Genomic DNA, 16,196 nt, shown 5'->3' with positions numbered 1-16,196 from the left:
CTTAATTTTCCTAATTCCCTTTGTGCAGAAAAGATCCTTCATTCCTCTCAGGGTGAATCAGTGTTTTTTCCAAATGGCAAATTCCCTTTAAAGCCTCAGTTGTGAATCATTCCCTCTCCTAGGCCAGGGCCCAACCCAGAACCCCCCCTGCAATTCTCTGATCTGCACAGGCTGCCTCCCTTCCTGCTAACCCCTGCAAGCAGGCGGCCAGAGTGACTGGCCTGGCCTGCGCACCGGACTTTTCCGAGCAGTGACCTGGGCAGCTTGTCTCTGGCACGTGCCACGGTGCGCAATGATGCTGGACCGAGTGATGCAAGGCCCGTCCCCCTCCATCCTGTACGTTGCACTCGATAGCGCCTTGAAAGCGGCGGTGCCGTGCCGCTGTATGCCAGCTGAGGACGGGCTCATTGGCTGTCCGGCTGGACGGGGGCCTGTGCTTTTGAAAGGATTTGTACAGTGTGATTGTTACCTACTTTGCATACATTGCTAATAAAAGCGACTGTTGCCCCTCGACTCACTGGTGCTAGCCCCAGCCTCCTGCAGTAGCAGCCATCTCCTAACTGCACACGTCGGCTGGGGAGAGGGGATGGGGTGCAGGGGCTAGAGCAAGATGGTAGGCGTCAAGCCTCCTGGCTTTGAAGCGTGGCTCTGCCACCGCCATGCTGTGTGACCTTGGGTGAGTCGCTCGTGATTTTGGGGTGCCCAACCTGAGACCGCTTGGGGTTGGTTTTCAGAGGGTCTGAGAATCCCGACTTCCTGTGGAAAGCAGTGGGAGCAGCGGGAGGCTCAGCCCTTTTAAAGAGCAGGTGCCAGCTGCCTCAGGTTGGGTACCCCACAGCACAGGGCCCGCTTGAGAATTTTTGGGCTTCCCCCTTTGGGCCCAAAGCCAGGCTGTACACTGGGACTTAACTAGCGCACGAGCTAACTGAGAAGGTGCTTTAGGAATGGTAGGATGTGACTCTCGCTATGAAAGGAGGCAGGGGGTTAACCATGGGGGCGGTAGGTTTATCATGTTGGATTCCCAAGGGGCGATGCAAACCAGCCAGGAAGCTGCTTTGATCTCTTCTCCCTGATGGGTGTTTTTCACTAGGTGACACTAGGTGTTCAATGTATAAAAGATCTTTGACTGGGTTCTACTTGCACCATCCTGCCGCTTGGCGGCCAGCTCCACCACCCTGCCTGGGGAGGTTCCCCAAGCCCCCGCTGGCGGCTGCAGCGTCAGGGGCTGATCCACAGCGGTACCAAGCGTTACTTTGGTAGGCAGGGCAGGTGCTCAGCTGGGCTGGTAGGATCTGTGGGAGAGCCCAGCCTGCTGCAGGGTGACGCGGCAAACGGCAGCTGGAATGGGCAGCTGGATGCTATTCCCTCTGCTAGCCATGGCAGCTGCTTGCGGGGGGATCTGCAGTGTTGTGCACTGAGTAAGCAGTGTGCTAAAGCTGTCACAGGCCAGCAGGCTCCGGCTGCGTTGTAAAGAACAAGCTTGTTTATTTCCAAAGCAGCGTGCCCATGGCCAGCGGGCCCAGCCCTTTGTCTGAGTACCGAAGGCCTGGATTGCAGTCTCACAGCTCGCCTGTACTGGAACAGAAATTCAGCTTAACTAGTGGGTTTTGAGGGGGCCGGCTCAGCCTTGCGCCCACACCCCAAAGGGTTTATTTTCCATGCATGGTCATTTTGGAAGCGGCTTCATTCCTGTGGGGACCGAGGTATTGCCCCGGACAGTAAGCGTGGCTGAATTCACTGTCGTCCTTCTGCCTGCTGCTGGCCCACACTGATTTGCTCCACCCCCGAGCTGGCCTGTCTGTTTACCAGGGTGCCAGGGGGTCATGACCAGCTGGCACCATCCTGGGTCAATACTGGCATGCAGCCAGGTGGGCCCTTATGCAATCCCAGCCTGGAGCCCCAGGAAGGCCTCCAGCTTGGCCATGCCGTGTGACTCAGCTTGGAGGGGCTGCAGGGCTCTGTTCTGCACCGAAAGGGCTTTTCCAGGCCCTAATGGCTGCAGATCCCTCACAGGGGTTACATGCACCAGAGCGGTACGGAGCCCAGCCTGGAAACCCTCTGCCCACCCTCCTGCGCTGCCTGCCCCCACTAAACCTTTCCCCCCAGGGGCCCCTGGGTTGGGAGCTGAGCTGAGCTCAGCTTACCGTCCCTCGCTACCCATCCCCGTGCCATTCTTCCACGGTCCTCAAATGGAAGAGAGAAATGTTATTCCACTGCTCACAGCCGGGGTGGGACTGTGGCTAATACAGAGAGAAGCTGTTACCTCTTTGTGGGAAGCTACTGCCCTGCACTCCAGCCCATATCAGGCCAAGCAGGGTTGCGGGGGTTGCTTTGAGCTCTTCTCTGTTACAGGGGGTGGTGCACAGAAGAGTCAGATGTAAAACCTCCTTCAGCAGTCAACCCCTCCACCCGCATCAGGCCTTTCCCCCGTCCTTGGTGGGGGCCAGCCGCTTGGGAGGCAGGAGTCAGGCTGCTGAGCACTGCTGTGGATGGCAATGACCCATGCTGGGAATTTCAGGAGAACCCAGTGATTTGGCTGGTGGCTTCCCACCTGGGGGTGGGGTGGGGGGGAGGACAGACTAGATGTGAGGCAGATGTATGATGCGGGCAGCACAGCGCCAGATTTTAATGGTGCCTCGAGGCGGGAGCAGCAAGGGACAAAGACGCCGTTGTCCCTTCCCTGCGCCTGGCCCCTGACCGCCACTGGCTCGCCCAAGCACAAGCTGACACCAGAGGGGAAGGCTATGCCGAGAGCTAGGTTTATTCTTAAGGCCAGAAGCAGCTTTTGCCATCCGAGAGGCTAACGGGCTCTAAAAGCAGATGAGTGCCCACGTTCCTGGGACCACCTTTAAGCGTCAGGCTTTATGACTGCCAGGACCAAAAAAACCCACAAAAACCACCAAACGCTTTCAGCCAGAGGAGGCCCCATCCCCTGGACTCGAGATCACGGTGCGCTTAAAGGCGGTCGTCCGCAGGGCCTGCTTTTGGCACAAGGCTGGCTCGTGGACGTCCCCGTCTCGTAAAGGCAAGTTTGAGGCGGCGGGAAGGGACGCTCTGGGAGAGCAAGGGGGGTTTACAATCGTAGGTAGGTAAGTCTCGGTACGTTCAGAGCGTTCGAGTCGCTGCAGCACCAGCCTCTCCGCCTTGAGCAGCCTTCCAGGAACTGGGAGGAAAGAAAACTCAACAGGCCCCAGTGCGTCTTTCCCTGGCTGCAGGAAGCCAGGAGGTGGCCCGGTCCCACCGCACCTGGGGGCCACGTACATCTAAGTCAGGCTAGCGTTGGAGCTGCTCGTGGCGCTGTTTCGCTTCTGGAGGCATTTGACAGCGCTGGGTACCTGCAGTCCAGAATAGACGTGGAAGCTGCCACACCAAACCTGGGGAGGACAAGGAGGCAGTTACTGCAGCCGCCTGCAGAGGGCGCCATCCCCAGTAGACATAGCATGCGGGGGATGCCACAGCCAGGGAAAAGGGGGGCTGCAGGCGTCATGGCAGCCAGGTATTTATCTCGCTCTGAGTGCCTCGCTCCCGGCCATGGCTTTTACCTCCCACCTGTCCTTGGGAGGCAGAGCAAGATTATCCCCATGTTACAGATAGGAAAACTGAGGAACGCAACAGCAAAGTGCCTTGCCCAGAGTCCCCCCGGGGCAGAGCCAGAACTTGAACACAGGTCTCCTGAAGCCCAGTCCACCTCGCATACGTTAAAGATTGTGAAGCGCATGGAGACGGTCTAAGGAAAAGCACTCTATCAAACTAATTATTATTACCAGTGAGAGATTGTCCCGTAGAAACCTCCCCTCCCATTCGCTGTCCTCTGGCAAACCACGGTTTGCTAGCCACCAAGCTAGCAACTGTCTGGTGAGCTATGCCCATTCTAAGACAGCTGGGCCTTCTGGTGCTGCGAGCTTCCCCCCACAGCAGTGTCCCCAGCAGAGGCAGCTGGGCCATCCTCTGCCAGCCATCTAAATCTAGTCTCTAGCATCCGAGGGCTTTGCTGGGCGCTGGGTCTGACCCCGGCCCAGAAAACAAGACAGAAACAAGGCAAAGTGAGCCCTCCTTGGGGAGGGGCTGTAGTGGGGTCCACCCTCCTCCTTTCCCACCCCCATTACCACCCCAAGGGCTGGGCTCATGCAGTAACCCTCCCTGATCAGGAAGGGAAGAGCATCTGGACCCCAGCTTCCTCTCCCAGAGCCTCAAGCCACAGTGTCCCCCACCCCGTGAACAACCCCTTACCATGAAGGCAGGAAGCACCGGCTGGGTGAATTTGGCCTTAAAGGAATGGAGCAGCTGCTTGGTTCGAGCATTGTAGAAGGACAGGAAACCTGCGGGCAGACACAGGAAGAGTCAGAAGAGGGAGGCCGAGCAGCCCAGCAAAGGTGTACGGTGCGAGAGGAGGGGATTTCTCACCCCTGGCCTCCCCTTCAGCCCTTGGGTCAGACCCAGCCCAGCCTGAGAAACTGCAACCCCCTCCCCGGCTGCCGTTCCAGCCCCAGCGGCCTGGGAAGCGCGTCAGCGTCTGATCGTGTGGGGAACCTTCGGCCTAGAGGGGCTGCCCAGTTCTGAGAATTTCTACCCTGATGCAGCCCCATCCGGGCAAAGCCCACAGGCAGTTGCCAGGATCCCACTGGGCAGCCCAGCCCCAGGTCACCAGCTGGATTCAACCGAGGCTGGCAGTGCCCTGACACAGCTCCCGGCTGGTGGCAACTCAGAGAAGCAGGGGCTCTCGGGCAGGGGGGGACAGAACACCCCGCTACCTCCTGGGGACTCTGCTGGGACACACACACACACACACACACACACACACTCTTGTCACCTTCGTGGAAGTTGCAGAAGACGCCAATGCAGTCGGGCACGGGCACATCCAGGACCTTGGCCTTGTTGTTATGTTTGGCGGTGAAGCTGACCTGCAGCCAGTTGTTGAGGTGGATGCACCAGGAGGACGAGGTCTTGCCCAGCTGGTCAAACTTGCCCAGGGTCCTGTAGGCCACGCCCACGCCGAAGGCCTTGCTGTCCCGGTCGTACCTCACCTCCCAGTAGTGGTCTCCCCCGTCGATCAGCGAGTCGCCTGTGGAGGGATGGGGGTCAGGGGGGCCCACGGGGATCCGAGCACCCACCCGCCCACATGTGTATGGGTGGAGGGAGCAGGGGCCATGGGGATCCCAGGCTGCCCCGCCCCCTTACCCTCCAATCACCCCCAGCACACAGTCTGGATTTAAATCGGATCAGGAGTCCAGCGCCTGGCTGCCCCACCCCCTTACCCCCCGACTGCCCCCCAGCACAGTCTGGTTTTAAATCGGACCAGGAGTCCAGCGCCTGGCTGCCCCACCCCCTTACCCCCCAACTGCCTCCCAGCACAGTCTGGTTTTAAATCGGATCAGGATTCCAGCGCCTGACTGCCCCGCCCCCTCACCCCCCGATCACCCCCCAGCACAGAGTCTGGTTTTAAATTAGATCAGGAGTCCAGCGCCTGGCTGCCCCACCCCCTTACCCCCCGACTGCCCCCCAGCACACGATCTGGTTTTAAATTGGATCAGGATTCCAGCACCTGGCTGCCCCATCCCCTTACCCCTCGATCGCCCCCCAGCACATAGTCTGGATTTAAATCGGATCAGGAGTCCAGCGCCTGGCACACGCGACTGAGTTTCACGGGCCCCCTAGGGGTCCCGCTTGCCAGCAGGCGACATTATTCCGCCCCCCCCGTCCCCCATGACAGTGTAACCTGCCCCATGCCCGCACACAGAGACTCCCTGCCCCCTTACCCAGCACTGTGTAGGACTCGGCCGTGAAGCGGTCCCTGCCCCCGCGGGCCGAAGGCATCCTCTTCGGAGACTGCAGGCACCTACAGAAGGTGGGACAGGCAAACAGGCTGCAGCCACTTCCTGCCCCAGGGACAGGGTCCCCTCGCCCTCACCCTGAGACTCCTTCCTGGCCTTTGCCCTCACTCTGTCATCTCCCAATGACAGGCCGGGGCCCAACCCCCCGGCTCCGACCAGGCTCCCCAGGTCCTGTCCCCTGAGAACGGCTTAGAGGGTGGGTCCTGCACCCCGGCTTCCTCCATGACCCCCTTGGATCCGCCCCGGGGGATTGATCCATGACTGAGCCTGTACTCCAGCCCCCCTCCCCTGGCTGCATGGCTGGGTTTGCCCCAGGGCCTAGGGGCTGAGGACTTTGGGACAGGATGTGTCTGCTCCTGAGCCTCCCGCTATTCTCAGCTTCTCTGTTCCCTCCATGCTGCGGGGTGTGAGCATGTGCTACAGAGGGCCGGGGCCTTACCTGGCAGGGGAGTTCACTGGGGACGCTGTCCTGCCCTTCCCGTCCTTCTCCCGGGCCTTGATGTCCTGCACCTTGCCCCCCATGGCATCCCACTCCACGCTCAGCTCCTCCACCTTCAGGTTCTGGTGACAGGTGCTGGCGTCCAAGCGGAACATGAATGCTGGGGAGGGAGTCCGGGGCACAGTCAGACCTGGACTGAGCCCCCTTGTCCTGGGGGGAGCCCCCTCCACAGTGCTACCCTGCCAACATCCCGCCTCACCCCCATCACAGGGAGCCCCACTCCCACCACCCCATCTCACCCCACCCTGGGCAGGAACCCCTCCCACATCCCCTCAAACTCCACCAGCTCCCTGCTCCCACCCCCTCATCTCATCCCCAACTTGAGGAGAACTCCGCTCCCCACCATCCCATATCACTCCCTCCCAGGGACAAGCCCCCCCCATAGCTCCACCTTCTCTCCACCCCACCCCCCAAACACTGCAGGGAGGACCCCTCCCCCAGCTTTGTACCCCATCTCAAGGGGGACTCACCACCCATGCAGGGGATCACTGAGGTCAGTGAGGTGTCCCAGATGGGGGGTGAGGGGGATTCGCAGGTGGTGCTGAGGATCCCTGGGTCCCCACGCTGGGTGCCTTACCCCTCTGTCCTCCCCCAGTGCCAGTCAGGGTAAGGGAGAGGCTGCCCTATGGGCTGGCAGCCCAATGGTGCCAGGGGCTCTGCAAGGCACACCCAGCCTTGCCCCATGCCCCCAGCCACATGGGTGTCACTCGCAGGCGAGTGTGGGAGTGTTGGGGGGTGTCCAGTGGGGTCCACTTCCACCCAGGAGAGTGGGATGGGAGTGGCAGAGGGTGTCACTGATGCAGGCTGTACCCCCTAATTCTGTTCCCCTTCCCCCCCCCAACACACCTCTGGTTTCCAAGGTGACTGGCTCGGAGAACTCGCCCGCCACAGCCTTGTTACAGGCTTTGACCCGGAAATTCATGTACTTCATGTCGAACCTGAGCCCTGAGGGGAGTCGCCGGGGTTAGACGGGAGCAGGGGACCCATGTCAGCACTCAGCAGGGCCGGCAAGCCCCCCTCAGCCATCCCTCTGCCCGGCACCCTCCAGCGCTTCCTAGTAGGACAGGCTAGAACCAGAGTCGCTGGGATCTTCCCCTACAGACAGTGCTCCTGCTCCCTGCTCCTGCCCCCCCTCCCTACAGCGCCTCCTGCTGGGTGAGGCCGGGACTGAGGTAGCCAGGAACTGCCCCCACATCCATTGCCTCTGCTCCCTACTCCTGTCCCCCTCCCTACAGCACCTCCTGCTGGGTGAGGCTGGGACTGGGGTAGCCAGGGACTGGCCCCACTACCAGTGCTCCTGCCCCGCTCCCTACAGCGCCCCCTGCTGGGACAGGCTGGTATGGGAGAAGCCAAAGCTCCCCCCACAGCCAGTGCACTTATCCCATTCTCTGTAAGCAATTTTTGGGGCTGCAGTGAGTAGGCACCCCCATTCCCCTCACCAGTTAGGGTGTACTCGGTCTGCTTGATGCCCTCGATCACCATCCAGGGCTGGTCCTCCTTCACCCGCGGGGGCCCCTCGAAGTTGGTCTTGCGGTACTCCAGGACGTAGTGGTCGATCTTGCTGTCCTCGTCGGGCATCCTCCACACCAGCGTCACGCAGTTATCGGCCACCAGTGACTCAGCCATGTCAATCTCCGGGGCGCTGGGAACTAGATGAAAGGGGGAGAGCAAAGGGATGGCAGCCACGGTCCTTGTGCTCCCTCCCAAACCCCATCTCCCCCACCAGCCACGGCCCGGCCCGGCCCCTCCCAAACCCCCCAACACCCCTCACCAGCCACGGCCCGGCCCGGCCCCTCCCAAACCCCCCAACACCCCTCACCAGCCACGGCCCGGCCCGGTCAACGCTGGCCGCAGGCCCACGGCCGTGGCTCGCGCGGCCGGCGGCCGCCAGTTCCACTGAGAAGCCTCTTGGCCGAGACAAGCCGCACGCGACTAGCACAAGCGCACCCGGCCTGGCGCTTAGGCTCCATCCGCTGTGCTCATACTCCCACTCTTCAACTAAGCCTCATCCCCAGCGCTGGAGGTTGACATACCGAGCTCACAGTCACTGCAGGCCTGTGCGCGCCCGATATGGCGTGCCACAAACGCCTGGCTCGGCAGGACCTACCTGCGACGAAGGACACGCCGCAAACGATCCAAGACGCACTAACGTCACGCTGGAGATGTACCCCAGCGCTGGCACTGCACCTCGACAGATCCCGTCCGATCAGCGGGCCCCGCGGGTGAAGAGAGGACCAGCCCACCTGGAGTGCTCTACGCATCGAGAGCATGCAACAGCAGACCGATGTACTCACCCTTCAAAACCCCCCTGCACGTCTCCAGCCAAGGGCGAATCCATGGCCCAGCCTGGTCGCCTCCTACTCCCAAACTGCATCACTAGCCTCCAAAAATTGTTAGGCAGAGAATGGGACAAGTCACTGGCCTGTGGGCCGGCACCAGCCAGAGGGCGCTTCGGCTGGCACCCTCCTCTAGGCCCCCATCTGAGCCCCCCCACAGAGCCCACGACCCTGTCAGCCGCCACGCCAGAGGCGCCGTCCTGACAACGCTGTACGGGAGCATCACAGGGGTCATGGAGGCACTGGAACCCCCCCCCCCCCCCCCCAGCCACAGCCTGGCCTGGCCCCTCCCAGATCCCATCGCCCCCCACCAGCCACAGCCACGGCCTGATCCCTCCCAAACCCCCCCACCCTCCACCAGCCATGGCCCAGCCTGGCCCCTCCCAAACCCCATCACTCCTCACCAGCCAGGGCCTGGCCCCTCCCAGGCCCCATCGCCCCCCACCAGCCACGACCAGGCCCAGCCCCTCCTAAACCCCATCACACCCCACCAGCCATGGCCCAGCCCCTCCCAAACCCCATCGTCCTCCGCCAGTCACAGCCCGGCCTGGCCCCTCCCAAACCCCATCGCCCCCCACCAGCCACAGCCATGGCCTGACCCCTCCCAAACCCCACCACCCCGCACCAGCCACGGCCCGGCCTGGCCCCTCCCAAACCCTATCACCCCCCACCAGCCACGGCCTGGCCCAGCCCCTCTCAAACCCCCATGTCTTCCCAGTATGGCCTGGCCTGGCTGCGGGAAACCCTCTGGCACCCACGACAGCCCAGGGTGGCTGCCCCAACCCCAGGTGGGGCCCCATTTACCTGGGAGGAATTTCAAGGACTGCAGCATGTGGCGCTCCTGGGTGAAATCCACCATCAGGTGGTTCATGTTGTCGCTCACCTTGGCCTTGAGCGAGAGCCGGAACGCCGGGGCCATCGTCACGCTGGGGGGGACGGGACGCACAAGAGTCAGAAGGGCCCCTTCTCAGAATGCACCCACACAGCTGAGCCCCCGCACCCCCATTCCCTGCAGACTAGGGGGAGCCGGGAAGCACCCAGATTCATCAGAGACCATCCACCATCTGTGCTCATACTCAGCCAGGACTCAACATGTCCCTGATCTCCCCTCCCCGCCAGGAATGCTGGGGTCGTCTTCAGTGACCGGACATCCAGCTCCCTTCTCCTTTCCAGCCTTGGGGGTTCACCCCCTGGGCTCAGGGCAACAGGGAGAGGATGGTGCTACCTGCTAGCCTGCACTATGTTAGTAAGAACGGGTGATGGCATGGGGCGGGGTGAGAGACGGGGGCGGCGGGCACCGTACCTATCCTTGATTTGCTTGGCAGCCTTCGAAGCAGAGAGGAAAAGAGAGAGAGAGGAGAGGGAACAAAAAAGAGAGAGGGAGAGAGAGTCAGCCAGGGCAGCCAGGTGCATTATAAATAATCATCACCATACTCTGTGCAGCTGTAGCGCTCCCTAGCGGAAGGTCTCCGAGCCCGTCAGGGACACAAATCCACAACGGGGAAACTGAGGCACAGAGCAGGAAAGTGGCTTTCCCCAGGTGAGCAAGTCAGCGGCAGAGACAGGAAGAGAACCCAGGAGTCCTGACTCCCAACCATCTTTATCTAGCCACTAGACAACATTCCCATCCCAAAGCCAGGAGTAGAACCTGGGTCCGCTGCTCTACCCACTAGGTAACACTATCCCAGAGCCAGGACTAGAAACTCAGAATCCCGCCGCTTGGTTCCTGCTCTGCCACTAGGTATCACCTCCAAGTCTTCCTGAAATCAGCAATTCTCTGTTTTAAGCTACATCCCAGGACTCCAGTCTGGCCCGTTTCTCTGTAGAGGCAGGCCTAAGTTACCTTCACAGGAGCTGCAGTTCCCTTCTCACCTGGGATGGGGTGATCCCAGTCTACATCATCATATAATCCAACGCAGAGTTAACCTGCGGACCTCACTGCCGCTGGAGATTACAGAGGCAAATAGCTTAGTAAAATTCAAGAAAGGAGTAGGAATTCCCAGGAATAAGCGCAGCCTCCACAGTTACAAGGTAAAGCGACCTTCATGCTTCTGGGTTGCGGGGAGCCGGGGGTCAGGAAGGTGTCTGCTCTCCATAGGGTGACACTGCAGAATCCAGGGCATTACGGGGTGGGGAGGAGAAGAGGTCTTTGTCTGAAGCATCCACTGGTGGGACCAGACTGGCAAGGTCAATGGTATAAGATCCAGTGTGGCAATGCTTGTGATATTAAGGGAAAACAGAATAGGGGGCATAGCCAGGGGTCCAGGACAGGAATAGATAAGGAGCATGAAATCTTGACTGCCACCCCAGGAGGACTGTAGTGGGACAAACCTGCACCATGGACCCACCCTGGTCCCTCCCTGCGGTGCAATGAGTGGCATGGATTTAATAACCCTCTGCACTGGGCCCCCCCCGCTTAGCTGCACCCTTCACCTTTCCCATAGCCTGGGCCTATGTGGCTGAACACGGCTGGGTGCTGGTACAGTCTGCACCAGGCCAAGCCCCATGTCCCCTGCAGAGAGTGTGGCACGGCCTGGAGAACCTACACCAGCAGCCCAGATGCATTCATCTGTGGCTGGGGTGGGGAGCTGGGGGAGACATGGGGGGTCAGACACTGGATCACGGATGCCAGAGACTGGACGCCCCCTTAGGGTCTGGCCTTCCACCTCCCCCAGTGATGGAGGCTGCTCACCACACCAGGAAGGGGCATCCCACGAAGTGCCCCTGACTGCTGCCTCCCCCCCAGCTCGCCCTCAGCCCCACCACAGGGGGCCTTGGCTCCAGCGGGGGGCGGGGAGTGGGGGCGCACCTGGTTGAAGTCGTGGTTCTCGGCCCCTTCCAGCGTCTGGTTGGCCATCTCCAGCAGCTCCTCGGAGCTCTCCAGCGCCTTGGTGCAGGCTGCCAGCTGGTTCTGCAGCGGAACAGATAGAGCCTGGCCCAGTGAGGGGCAGCACGGGCAGGGGCAGCCAGGGGCTCGGCTGGAGTGGGGGGCGGGGGCATCTCACCTGCAGCTCATAGGTGCGGCTGGCGCGGTCCTGCTTGATCTTCATGAGCATGCCCTCCTTCAGCTCATCCAGCAGGGAGTACAGGGACTGGAACTCCCCCTCCAGGTCCTCCTGCACCTTCGTGGAGTTCGCCTGGGGGAGACAGGCCGGGGGAGAGCAGCGCAGGCCCCAGCTCAGGATGGCTACCCCGGCTGGGGCTTACTGAGCTACCCCCTTCCCGGTCCCCGCCCCAGCAGGCCCCTGCCCTAGCCAGATGACTCAGGAAGGGCCCCTCGGCTTCACCCTTCACGACGCTCGTAAAAGTGGCTCGTTCGAGCGGCGAATTCTATCCCCAAGGAAACACCAGGCCAGCACCAGTGCAGGGGGCATGGATGTGATGGGGGGGCACTGCCATGCCAATGCTGGGGAGCTGGAGGAGGTGGGGCCCTGTCATGCCAATGCTGGGGGGTTGGTGGAGGAGGGGTCCTGTCATGCCAATGCTGGGGGATTGGTGGAGGAGGGGTCCTGTCATGCCAACACAATGCAAAGGAGATGATGGGAGGAAGTGTCATGCAGGAGGGTGATGGGGTGCTGTGATGCCAACCCCCAAAGAGCAGGGGTTGGGGCAAGGGGAGCCCTACATAGCCAGGCTGGACCTCCCATTACCTCCACGTTCTGCAGCATCTGCTTGAGGGCATAGATGAAGTTCTGGATCTCCTCATTCTTCACGGCTAGCGTGGTGATGATCTTCCGTAGGGCGTCCTAGGCCAAAACACCAACGCCTGCCAACAGTGGCACCCCTGGGCTCCCACCCCCACCCCTGCTCCTGAGCCGGGGGCAAATCACTGTCCCTCAGGGCCCAGCTCAGATCTCCACGGGGGGCCCCTTGACTGGGACAGGGATACAACGCATCATGCTGTGCCACGCTGCCCCTCGTGCCTTCCATTTAAGCATCTCAATACATGCCCCAGACACGAGGTGCCTAGGCTGACAGCACTTTCGAGGAGTAACATTATATTATAAACAGTGGGGAAAACTGAGGCACAGATGGCCTAAGGTTACATGGGAACTCAATGGAGGGGCCAGGAATGGAACCCAGGAGTCTGGACTCCTAATCTCTCTCCTCCCACAGCTCTCTTATGCCAAGTATGACCCTTCCCTACTCTGCTTACGCACAGATATTACATTTACCATCAGACTGGCAAATGCATTTATTTTCCCCAGGCTATAGGCTGTGGGGTCTTATGGACAGGGCACCCAGTGCCATTCCCAGCTCAGCTGCTGGCCTGCTGGGTGACCTTGGGCAAGTCCCGTCCCTGTGCCTCAGTTTCCCTTCCCCATGCAGTGTGTCTTGTCTATTTTGACTGTAAGGATCTTGAGGCAAGAATCGTATCTCAGTAGGTGTCTGTGCCAGGCTTGGCACTGTGGGGCTCCAATCTGGATTGGGGGTCTCTATATGTCACTCTAATGCAAATAATCAAAATACTGTCTCGGGCTGGGATGTGCCTGTACAGAGCAGAGCCTCTTTCTGTACCTATATTTTGATTCATGATTGAAAAACCACCACCATCACCAGACGAACCTTCGCCAGGGGTCTGTGTTACTAATGAATGACGGACACTAGAATTTTCACAGCACCTTCCATTGGTGGAGCTCAAATATGTCCCCACCCCAGGAGGTGTGTGAGAATCACAACCTCCCCCATTGCAGTGGGGAAACTGAGGCACACAGAGGGTGGGTGTTTTCAGAAGTACGAGGCCCCACAACTCCAGCTGCAGTCCAGGGGATTCAGCACCTCTGCAGAGCAGGCCAAGGTCACCCAGGCAGGCCCCGCGCTACGAGTGGAGCCACATGGGCAGACTCTCATCCGCTTATGTCGATCCAGTCCCAGGGTCGTGGGCTGAGTCGGGGGCAGAGCTTAGCCCGTCTTTCCTCCCTGGGGGAATACTTTCAGCACCAAAGAAGCTCCTTGCACACTGGGAACACCCCCTGGAGCCAGCAGGAGATCTGGGGGAGCTGGATCTGCTCTCATTACAACAGGATGACCTGGAAGGCTGGGAAACGGGAGTGTCTGGAGTTCTGTCCTGCCAGGGGCTGGGGAATATGCCAGGAGGGTCTGTAGTTCTGTCCAGCTGTGGTAATAGGCGGCGGGGGGGGGGGCGGGAGAGTTGTAGTTCCATCCAGCTTGTTGTAGAGGGAGGGGTGTCGTTAGTTCCATCCAGTTTGTGGTAGTGGGGGGGTCTGCTTAGTCATCCGCTTGAGTCTCAGGCTGGGGTGTCTGTTATTCATGTCCAGCCAAGCTGCTTTCATTTCTGACCCACCGACCGTGCAGGGAGGAAGGGGATGATTTCCCAACTCATTCCCTGGAGGGATGAAGCTGCGGAGGGATGTTACACCCTTCTTTGTTGCACGTCCACTGAATTACACCACACCCCCCAATGCAAGTCAGCCCTCCTCAGAGTCACAAGCCCCCCCCCCCCCCCACGCGCCCTCCAGAGGAGGGAGGAAGCCCCTGTCCCCCATCGCCCGTGCAAGAACAGACCTTGACAAGCCGGGTGCTGGAACACGGCTGCAGGCCATGCGAGCCCCCAGCTGCGCGGAGGGGACGGAGCCAGCCGAGGACCATCTCCGCTCTGCTCCCCGCCGGCCCGGCCGGGGCCCCCCCCACGGGAGAGACGCTCGCGCTGCCAGATCGCCTGCCATCCCGAGCCTTGTGGAACCAGATCCTGCTGCAGATCCCCTGGCGCCGTTCTCCCGAGCCATGCATCCCCCCCAGCCAGCTCACCTTTTTGGTCCCCCATCTTCAGAGCGCCGTTGCCCAGCCCAGCAGTGTGCGGTGGTGGCAGGGCGCATGGAGAGAGCGGCGTCGCAGGGCTCTGTGCCCGGTGTGCCGCGCGCCCGGCCCGGCCCTTCCCCTCCGGCATCCACAAGCTGGGGAAAGCAGCCGCAAATCCCCGAGCCTGGGACTTTGCACTGCTCTCCCAGTGCGCAGGTGCACGGGCATCCTGGGAAGTGTATCCTTGCCCAAGAAGTAGAGGGTGGGGTATGCACACACAGCCCCCGCTCTGGTCCTGCCTAGGGAGGCCACCCAGCTCTTACCCCTTCAGGGTGGGAGGCAGGAGTCCTACGGGCCAGCCCTGCTTCGAAGGTGTCTTGAGCTTGATGGCGCATTGTTAGGGGCTAGGGTCGGACGTCACCAGCAGCAATGTGAAAAATCGGACGGGAGGGAGGGTACTAGGACCCTATAAGAAAAGACCCCCAATAGGCCCTTAAAAAAATCAGGAATCTGGTCACCCTAAGGGAGGCTAGAATCGCAGGGTAGTGGGAGGGTCGCTGGGAGTCAGAGAGAGTCCCAGGAGGGGGCTAGAGTTTGCTGGGTTAGCAGGGTAGGAGCTGGCTAGCATGTGCCCAGTTGGTGGACGAGGAAAGACGATGCCCACGCTTTGAGGATGTGTTGCCATTGCCTGTGGCTCTGCTGCCTCGGTGAGGTGTGATTCCGTGCTACCAGTGTGGTGGCCCTTGCTCAAGTGTTGTGAAGCATCGCTCTGCAGCGTGGACTGTACTTTTGCAGCCTGTTCCCTCGGCCGGCTGGTTATTTCTGCAGGGGTGGGGCATCAGGCCCGCTTAACACGGGGTGTGTGTGTTCTGCTCCTGCATCCTGAGTTACGCCAGGCTGGTACGAGCGAAACTGACTTGTGCAAGGGGGTGGGGATTCTGTATACCCTAGTGGTGATTCAGTGTCTGGTATCCATGGCGGGGTGACTGAGCACACAACAGGGGTAAATTTTCTGTTGCATGGGTTTTATCCTGCCCCTGTGCAGGGTGGCATGACTGGTGCAACAGCCTGGCTCTCCGCTGTAGCTGGCAGTTTGTGATGTCAATGCAGAGGTGATTGCTTCCAGTGCACCCTGCTGTGTTGTAGCAGGTGTGGGCTCAATTTGCACAGCTAAGATGCCATTTCAGGTTGCTCTAGTTCTGAGCTCTCTTGGTCACTGAACCTACATGTCGCAAATGAAGACCACGTTCTGTGTGCTGCCTAGAGGCTGTGTCCCTCTGCGAGCGGGAGCGTGGAGGCCTTGATGTCATGGTTGGGAGGGAGTGCTGTTCAGTTTCTCGCTTTCTTCTCTGAAGAACTTTGCAGCTCACCTTGGTCCCATCGCTCGCCTCTGGGGAGGCTGTCTCCAGATTGTGCCTCCGTGTGTTGCAGAGTCACCTAAAAGTCAGCTGGTGGGGAAACTCAGGGCCCTCCAATGCCTGACTCTCCCAGAAGGGGCACTCTAGGAGGATGTTGCTGAGGGTGTTAGCTTATAAGGGGGGACCAGGGAGCTCGTGGCTGTTCTCCAGTCCCAGCTTACTCCACAGGGGGTGCTTTAGGGACTTTGCAGTCAGGAATAGGAGGCAATCCCAATGAGTCGTTACCTCACCCTCCTCCAGACTCGAGGCTGTGAGTGATAGGTGAAGGCAAAGGGAGTTGTCTGCCTCGTTCAGGCATGGGACTACGCAGCCAGGTGACTTCCTGAGTTCTATTCCAGCTTGGGGCAGAGGG

The 16,196-nt window shown here is 60.4% G+C and overlaps 2 protein-coding genes across 2 annotated transcripts; both read right to left on the bottom strand.

The window, feature by feature from the left end:
- Positions 1-2,753: 2,753 nt before the first annotated feature.
- Positions 2,754-11,219, bottom strand: FSD1 (fibronectin type III and SPRY domain containing 1). Its single transcript, XM_032806539.2, has 9 exons — positions 9,970-11,219; positions 9,471-9,592; positions 7,770-7,979; positions 7,177-7,275; positions 6,271-6,430; positions 5,757-5,836; positions 4,811-5,062; positions 4,231-4,319; positions 2,754-3,374 (listed from the first exon to the last, which is right to left on the bottom strand). Exons 1-9 carry the CDS (start codon positions 10,077-10,079, stop codon positions 3,264-3,266), a joined length of 1,233 nt encoding a protein of 410 aa, XP_032662430.2. The 5' UTR covers positions 10,080-11,219; the 3' UTR covers positions 2,754-3,263.
- LOC142047565 (fibronectin type III and SPRY domain-containing protein 1-like) lies at positions 10,740-14,821 on the bottom strand. The gene is made up of 5 exons (XM_075071358.1): positions 14,750-14,821; positions 12,317-12,412; positions 11,672-11,803; positions 11,476-11,577; positions 10,740-10,883 (listed from the first exon to the last, which is right to left on the bottom strand). Exons 1-5 carry the CDS (start codon positions 14,819-14,821, stop codon positions 10,740-10,742), a joined length of 546 nt encoding a protein of 181 aa, XP_074927459.1.
- Positions 14,822-16,196: the final 1,375 nt, after the last annotated feature.

The sequence above is a fragment of the Chelonoidis abingdonii genome, chromosome 11 (assembly GCF_003597395.2).
Source record: "Chelonoidis abingdonii isolate Lonesome George chromosome 11, CheloAbing_2.0, whole genome shotgun sequence".
Lineage (NCBI taxonomy): Eukaryota > Metazoa > Chordata > Testudines > Testudinidae > Chelonoidis > Chelonoidis abingdonii.
Note: the sequence above shows the minus strand (reverse complement) of the source record. Positions and strands in the feature narration are given on the sequence as shown.

Coding starts and splice junctions, on each gene's coding strand:
- FSD1 (XM_032806539.2), bottom strand. CDS start 10,079: ATGCACCTGGCTGCCCTGGCTGACTCTCTCTCCCTCTCTCTTTTTTGT. Junction 4,320..4,810: donor CTTCTGCAACTTCCACGAAG/GTGACAAGAGTG, acceptor GTCTGCCCGCAG/GTTTCCTGTCCTTCTACAAT. Junction 3,375..4,230: donor CGGTGCTTCCTGCCTTCATG/GTAAGGGGTTGT, acceptor TGTCCTCCCCAG/GTTTGGTGTGGCAGCTTCCA.
- LOC142047565 (XM_075071358.1), bottom strand. CDS start 14,821: ATGCGCCATCAAGCTCAAGACACCTTCGAAGCAGGGCTGGCCCGTAGG. Junction 11,804..12,316: donor AGATGCTGCAGAACGTGGAG/GTAATGGGAGGT, acceptor TGTCTCCCCCAG/GCGAACTCCACGAAGGTGCA. Junction 11,578..11,671: donor GCCGCACCTATGAGCTGCAG/GTGAGATGCCCC, acceptor GTTCCGCTGCAG/AACCAGCTGGCAGCCTGCAC.